The 8,412-nt window shown below is 38.6% G+C and overlaps 1 protein-coding gene across 1 annotated transcript; it reads right to left on the minus strand.

The window, feature by feature from the left end:
• Nucleotides 1-191: 191 nt before the first annotated feature.
• On the minus strand, nucleotides 192-7,262 carry LOC114360132 (ryanodine receptor-like; the record flags this gene model as incomplete). Its single annotated transcript, XM_028314711.1, has 6 exons — nucleotides 192-348; nucleotides 1,994-2,125; nucleotides 3,255-3,462; nucleotides 4,459-4,617; nucleotides 5,616-5,746; nucleotides 7,111-7,262. Coding segments are annotated over 6 exons (939 nt in total), but the record flags the coding sequence as incomplete, so codon positions are not given.
• Between the last annotated feature and the right edge of the window lie 1,150 nt (nucleotides 7,263-8,412).

Consider the following 8,412-nt stretch of genomic DNA (forward strand, 5'->3'; position numbering starts at 1 on the left):
CACGTCTCAGATCCGTATACCATCACTGGCAACACGCATTGGTCAAATACTTTCGACTTGAGACACTGCGGTATTTCGGACGTGAGTATATGGCGAAGCTTCCCGAACGCTGCCTATCCGAGTTGGATCTTCAGCTTGCTAATCTGGAAAAAACTGGAATAAAGTGATGAAATATGTCTTTGTCCACTCACCCTGCAAGATGGCCAGCAGGATAACAATAATGAAGAAGAAGAAGGATATGTCAAAGATGATGCGGTAGACTTCCGAGTCGTCTCCGTCCGGCGGCTCGAGCTCGTCGCCGATGCCGCCGCCGGCGCGGACACCTTTGTATAAGTTGAACACGAAGCACTGAAAGTCAAAGTCAGTTTAATAATAAAACATTTATTCGCTGCAATAGGCTTTTCGCCCAAATTTCAATAATTAGTTAATATATCTTGATGCCTATTTTATACAAATGCGCTCTTATTTTGGAAAAAAATCTCATCTCCAAGGATTATTTTGCATTTTCAATAATATTTGACATATAGCCCTCAAAAACGCTCACGACCGTCATGGCGTCTTGAATGACGTCACGCCTTGCAAAACACAGCTGTTTTAGTACGGAAATTGTAAAGTTAAATTATTACAAATCATTAATTATACGACTATCTTAATACACTCGACGTCAAATAAATCGCACCTCCCGCGAAAAGCATTCTCACACGTATGCATCCCCACTTCCCACCAATATTGGTACCATTTAAAAGCCTAGTTCTAACCTTCATTTTATTAAACGAAAGGTTTTTACCCCAAAAATTTGTCTCTAGAAGGATCCAGAGTCACTTCAGGATTCTTCAAAAAATAGGTAGTTACGCTAGAGCCAACTTTTATGGCTATAAAACTGTTAAGTTGGGTTTAATTGCTATCCATCTGTTAAAGAGGACACTTGAGATCATTATTTGGTTTTATAACCATAAAAAATGGTCTACTTGATCCCATAGGTGGGCCCAAAGTGAGGTATTTTTTCAAGTCACATTTATGGTATATGTTAATCATTTATTAAGAAATTAAATGTGTTTTTCTTTAAGGATATTTATTGGGCTTTCAAATAACACCAATATTGTTGGGGCACCATGATTGTGTCAGAAGAAAATCGTTAAAGTTCGCGTCGCGGAAGGTGCGGTTTATTTGATGTTGAGTATAGTTATACAATCTTATACTGCAGATTTATTCACTGTGGATACAAGCCTATTTTAGGGTTACAAATTAGGGGTGGACTTCCTCTATTAAGTACATAAGCACCTATGTCAGAGGAAGCCACTCTTCCATAGCATAGCATTGTAAATAACCTTAATAGAGTGCAGTAAACATTTTAAACCAAAAGAAAACGAAAATGAAAGTTAAAGTTAAACATCGAGACTATGTAAAACTTAGTTTAAGTCGACAGTAGCCCAACGGTTAAGTTTAACAAGTTGTATGATTTTCAGTCGAATTTAAGTACTTACATACCACTTTACCTATGCTTTGCCAAATAAAGATTTTGTACATATTTGAAAAGCGCGCGATTGCTTTTTGCGGAAGACGATTGATTCACAGTATTTTTACATAAAGAAATACGCCACGATTGATTTTACATAAAGAAATACGCCTACGCCGCTGCGTCAAACGTATTAAAATCAATCCGCGCTAATTTATTTGTATTAATCCTTCAAAGCCCGCGAATCTAGACACAATAGATAATCAATTGTTATGACATTAATGAATGCCGTCTGGGACTCAAGCGGTTAATATTAATTAATTAATATAGTGCACATCATCGCAATAATGTTTTTGCAGCGTATGCCGCACACGAAATATTGATTATATCTATTCAGTTTTAAACGTTAGATATTATTTTCTCTTTCTGTAGACTATGGGGTACTTTTTATGTGTACGTTATACGATACAGTTTATAAAGGATCTATGTTAATGGGCAAAAAGTAGTCCCTCGTCTGCGACCATAATCTAGACTTACCGTGAGCATGTCATGGCAGTTCTTGTTGACCTCGTCATCTTCCTCTTGAACGTAGAACTTGCGGAAGAAGTTGAAGGCGATCACCGTGTAGATGTATACTATGATCGTCAGCAGCATCACCGTCAGTACCAGCTGGAGAAGAAGAAGGTAGTAGTTTGTTACGATGAGAAGTTACGTCGGTTCTGGTACACTTGCGCGAAACACATTTTAAGTAAGTGCCAATGCGCGTAAATGTGCTTCGCGCTAGTGTCTTACGCGCAAGTCTTTTGCGCTTATGTCTTTTCGCGTTAACGTCAATGAGGGCTATCGTTTTTATACTTAACAGTTGGCACCCCTGGCGATTGACAGGACCTTACTCTACAGTGGCGCCATCTTGATGAGTGCAAATGCGATAGTCCTCCTACCACTTTAGCGCTCACCAGTTGGTGCCACTGTCTTCGCTACTAGCAAGTGACAGGACCTTACTCTACAGTGGCGCTAACTGGTGAGTGCTAAAACGATAGCCCTCATTCACGCTAGTGTGTTTTCGCGCAAGTGTCCATTCGCGCAAATAGCTTTTCGCGCTTCGTCCCGATACAAAGTATGTCACGAAATGAGAGTTAATGGTGATCAACACAAGTAAAGATTTGTATAGTCCGAAGACTGACATGCTGAGCCAAGGACGTTTTTGGCACAGGACATTCAAAACTAGTTTTAATTATGTTAGGTTTTTTTTGTTCATTTATATTTTTTTTTATTGTGTGCCAAATTTAACTAGCGACCCGTCCCTGCTTCGCACAGGTACAATGTATACTTAAAAACCTTCCTCTTGAATCACTCTATCTATTAAAAAAACGGCATCAAAATCCATTGCGTAGTTTTAAAGATCTAAGCATACATAGGGACAGACAGCGGAAAGCGACTTTGTTATACACCGTGAAATTTTAGTGGTTGTTTTTCCGCAGTAAAATGATGCTATCTTACTAGTACAATAGATTAAGGAAGTTTTTTTTATTCAAATAAAAAATTGGCCTGTACGGAGCTTGTGCGAGAGCTTCTTTTACTTTAAATATTGATTTCGTGGGGCAGGCAGTATCCAAATACGTCACATTTTGTAAAAAAGACTATTGTTTCTTACGCTTTCGAGTTGATCATATTTTTTTGATCAGTTGAGAACATTTTTTTTCATAAATAACTCTCACGATTATATAGTGCCCGGGAAAATAAGCACTAATACATATTTCACGGTGTATACTATGTAGTGATAGCGATAATCCCATACCTGTTTCCCGTTATGCGTGACAGACTGCAAGATGGTCCTCAGGGTCTTGAACCCTACCGCCACGTCCAGCAGATGGGCAGCAAAGAAGAAGTTGTTGAAGTTGCCCATCACGGAGAAGGAGAAGTACCATAGAGAATACAGGAACGAATTGTCGGTGATCGTCACGCCGGCCTTCCACACTTGGTAGCGCCAGTCGATGTTCATTATGCTGGAAATGTCATAGAAGTTATTTATTCTCTGCCTTTCAGTTTAATCCGTTGCTATAACCCTACCTCTATATTTTTAAACTTTCATGGTCACTAACATAATTATAATTACTGACGGGATTGTTACCATGTACCTTAATTTTGAGTTTCCGATATATCGGCACTGTTGCAAGCGCCATGGTCACGGATTCAGCCGAAAGACGTTCACTGCTGGACTAAGGCCTCCCCCAAGGATTTCCACAAAGACCGGTCCCGCGATATTCACCAGATCGTCGGTCCACCTTGTGGGAGGCCTGCCCACGGTACGTCTTCCGGCTCGTGGTCGCCACTCAAGAACTTTCCTGTACCAGCGGCCATCAGCTCTATGAGCTATGTGCCCCGCCCACTGCCACTTGATTTTAGCGATTCTGCGGGCTATGTCAGTCACTCTGGTACTACTTAAGGGAGAGTATTCAACCAGTCACTATTGTCAGCTTCTTTTGCAAAATTTTACTGGTTTGAGCTTGGCAGCATAAGTTTTTAAACGTTATTGGTATAAGACCGTCTGCTCGTTTGCCACTTGTTCCAAAAAAGGCTGACCTGACATGATGTTGTCGCCAAACTTAAGTTATAATGCAAGGGACAAAAAGCTCGTTTAACTGATGGCTGTTTCGGCAGAAAAGTTCTCCGTACACGTAGTGTAGGCAGGCCACCCACTCGGTGGACCGACGATCTGATGAATGTCTAAATCCTTGGGGAATCCCACTTTTATCTAGCAGTGGGCGTCTTTCATTTGAAAAGTAAAACGGGACTTATCCCACCACTGCAACTCCTGTGTAGCCAGGATCTACAGCTTGGCTTCCAATGAAACCCGACCAGTGAAGGTCAAGTTTGTCCCGGGGGAAAGTTAAACTGTCATTGGACCCGCAACGAAATTAATCAGAAGAATATAGGAGAAGTTCTAATACACTATCGAAAAAGGTTTAAAAGTAAATTAAAATATCAGTAAATACACTCACTAGTGGATCAAGCCCTTGCTGCCTTCTTCCTCCTGGGCAGAGAAAGATGTCTTCTCCATTCCAAGCATGTTGGAGATGGAATCAAAGTCGTAAGTCTCTGAGTACTTGGCTCGAACTTTCTTCTTCACGAATTTGTCCCAGTAGTTTACAGGGAAAGATCTGGTGAAGAAAATTAATATAATAAGTATTTAAGTATACAGTGCGATATTACATTATCTGAAGAACTTTAGCCCATTCTAGCACATATTGTCAGTTATTTTAACAATGATATTATGAATGAAAGACGATATCTCAGTCTTAACTCAGTTTTAAATCCACAATTTTTTATTATTATTACACATTTATATTCGGCTGTACACTTTAATAAATATTAAGCTTCATTTTCCCGCCAAAAAATCCTTTCAAGGTTTCAAATTATTTGTCATTTTGACAGGTGCACTCTTCTTCTTTTTTTGATGATGTTGGCAATACACGTCGAGGTCGACTTGATTTGTGCCATTTTCAAGTATTTATGTGATACGAGTTACAAAATGAGATCAAGTAATGATATAATGAAGGATGATAGATGATACCCCGTCCCACCCCTTGAGTGTCAGTAAAGTTGTGGTGCTTTACTGAGACCTCCTATGGACAACTTGAGAGAACCAGAAGAATCACGATGCACTGTTTTGCTTCACTCGCCCACACTCATGCACGTTCACGAACACTTAATGGTTATTGATCCACCATTATTACACATTAAGGCTGGGTTGCACCATCTCACTTTAACTTTGACAAACGTCAAAGATCTGTCTAACTCCATACAAAAAACACCGGTTATCGTTATGGTTACGGTCAAAGTTAGGTGGTGCAACCCAGCATTAAAACTTCAAACCCATGGTAAAAGTTTCAAAATATATTGAAAAATTTGTAAACTTTTTACGTCTAAAGCCCGGTCTCTGAGCACGTAGAATTTTGTCCAATGACCCCAAGCTACCCATTCTTATCGCTCGCGCGTAATTATATTGCTGTCGCGCTCGCACACTCACTGCGGGCGCCCGTCGCACAGTCGCGCTCGCGACAGCAATATAATTACACGCGAGCGATAAGGATAGGTAGCTTGGGGTCATTGGACAAAATTTTAAGTGCTCGGAGACGGGACTGTATCAGGCACTTACTTGGCAGATATGACGAGCCTGTCCCAATGGCTTTTCAGGTCATCGTCTTCCGGTTGTTCCGCGATGTAGAGACCGTCGAACTCTAGTTTACGTGCGATCTCTTTTTCACGTTTGAAGATGGCTAGAGGCACCTGGAAGTCAACATGTTGATTTATACAGGGTGTTAGGTAAATGGGTATATGAGCCGACACTAGTCCATGTTAACATGGTCATATAAATGGTATAGTGAAGTCAGAAAATTGATATCTTCATTTTAATTATTTGAATTTTCATACAAACCGGATTTTATAAAATTTATTTTGTATGAAAATTTAAAAAAATAAAATGATGATATCAAATTTCTGACTTTACCATACCATTTATATGCCCATGTTAACATGGGCTAGTGTCGGCTCATATACCCATTTACCTAACATCCTGTAGATAAACTAGCTTTTGCCCGCGGCTTCGCCCGCGTGAAATTTCGTTTGTCACAGATCTTCATAAATTATAGCCTATATGCTCATCAAAATTCGTTCAGTAGTTTTTGCGTGAAAGAGTAACAAACATCCAGACATCCAGACTTTCGCATTTATAATATTATAGATAGATATAGATAAATAGATATACAACGGTATTTCATAATTACAAATCTTTAATGGGTGACTATGGTCCGGTTTCTGACTTGAGATCTTAAGTTTGAGCGTGCTCATCTTCTACTTGAGTATGAACATTGGAAACTTGCTCAAGCTAAAAATATCAGTTCAGAAATTTTCTCACTAATATCGCATTAAAGTTGACACAAGATTAATCCGCAACGAATTGAATCAGAAAAATATAGGAGTTTTGAAAATATGATTTCGACATCCGTTGCGCTGCGGGATACAGATAATTTTAAGAAATGAAGGGTTTACTCTTCTACGCATTGAACGAATCCAGAAACGACTTGTCAGACACTTGGTATTCTCGCATTTTAGAGACAAAAGAAGGTACTCGTATAATGAGATCTTAACTGACTTGGAAATAAAAAGCCTAGAACGTCGTAGAGACCTACTTGATCTTTCTTTCTTTTACAAAATTATGAGACATCATGTGCGTAGTCGAACCTTGCTAGCGAAGTTTAACTTCAAAGTCCCATTACGAATACCACGTAAACCCATTGAACCTCTCTCCCGCCCCTTTTGAAAAACTGTTCTAGGAGCCAACTCTCCTATATGTCGGATCTGCAAGATCTACAATAAATGTAGTGGTCCCCTGGATGTGCATTTCATGTCCCTACCCAAATTCAAGGCTACAGCAACCGACTCTATATCATAATAATTTAACTCTATATCATAATATATAACATCATTTATGCTAACTAAGCAGCAACTTATATTTCTTGCAAGCTGTGTATACCTCTAAGTGATAGTGCAATTAGCTTAATATTTTGCGTATTTTTTAACATATTTTGTATTGTTGTACCTATCGTTGGTGTACCTAATAAATAAATAAATAAATAAGAATGTGATCTCACCTTAAGATGGTAGTACCCGATAAGTATGGCCAGAGACACGATAGAGTGCAGCACGGCGGCCATATTGATGACGTGCACCATGTAGAAGAAGTCTTCGTCTATGTGCACCACTTCCAATGCATCTTCGTCCTCGCCCGATTCGCCGCTGCCTCCTGTAAAAATGAAGGTAGATTTTTACACATGGTTAAGGCACGGTAATATTATCATACAGTATTGTAACTTCATATAAACGGACGAAATGCGAGCTTTCGTTCGCAATTCAAATCTCGGTATGCGCTCGACATGCAAAAGTCGGGGGTGTCGCGAATGTGCCACAGTAATAAACGGACGATGTGTTGTTTTTTAAGCGCTCTTTTTTTAATAAAAATAATTACAAGTACCTATTTATACAGGGTGTTAGGTAAATGAGTTTATAAGCCGACACTAGCCCATGTTAACATATGCATATAAATGGTATGGTGAAGTCAGTGATATCATCTTTTTTTTTTTTAATTTTCATACATAAATAAAATTTATAAAATCAGATTTGTATGAAAATTTAAATTATTAAAATGATGATATCAATGTTCTGACTTCACCATACCATTTATAAGCACATGTTAACATGGGCTAGTGTCGACTTATAAACCCATTTACCTAACAACACCCTGTATAATAATGAAGCATTTTGTACGCCTCAGTCGAGGCGCATACATTTTACGGTCGCAAATTTATAAGATTTGTTACTAAATCTTAATACAAATATATTTTTTAATTAAATGTACTAATTACAAAACAACATGCATTTTTATCCTATTTACTTCGTGAATGAAATTTTCATTCACGAAGTATTTTGTTTGTCAAAATAAAATTAAAAATGACCATCACAAAATACATTCACAAAACTAGATAGAAATTCTAAGTAGGCAGATGTAATGAAAAAAGGGTCTGCAGGTGGACAACCCTATCGTATGTTGTCATATCGTGACGTACCGCGCGGCTGTTGACATTTATTTCAAAAATATGGCCGAGTTAGAATACTGTATAGATAGTATTACCGTGGTTAAGGTTTAACCACCCCGAATATTAGAGACTTTTTGTCGGCCGATAGTTGGGTCAGGCTATTAATCAATATGAAAATGTATGGAAGTACGCTCATTACACCGATTTGGTATCAGCCGATTCTTCATACAAATTAGAATCGGGCAAATATCAGCCAACTAAAAGTCGGTGGTCTGCGCCTAGGCTTAAATAATATTTATTTCTCAAAAGTCAAGTATTTTATTTATAAACTAATAACAACGTTGACTTAGAAACATTTAT

This window comes from Ostrinia furnacalis, unplaced genomic scaffold (assembly GCF_004193835.3).
Source record: "Ostrinia furnacalis isolate ACB-3 unplaced genomic scaffold, ASM419383v2 OfSCF4899, whole genome shotgun sequence".
Taxonomy (NCBI): Eukaryota; Metazoa; Arthropoda; class Insecta; order Lepidoptera; family Crambidae; genus Ostrinia; species Ostrinia furnacalis.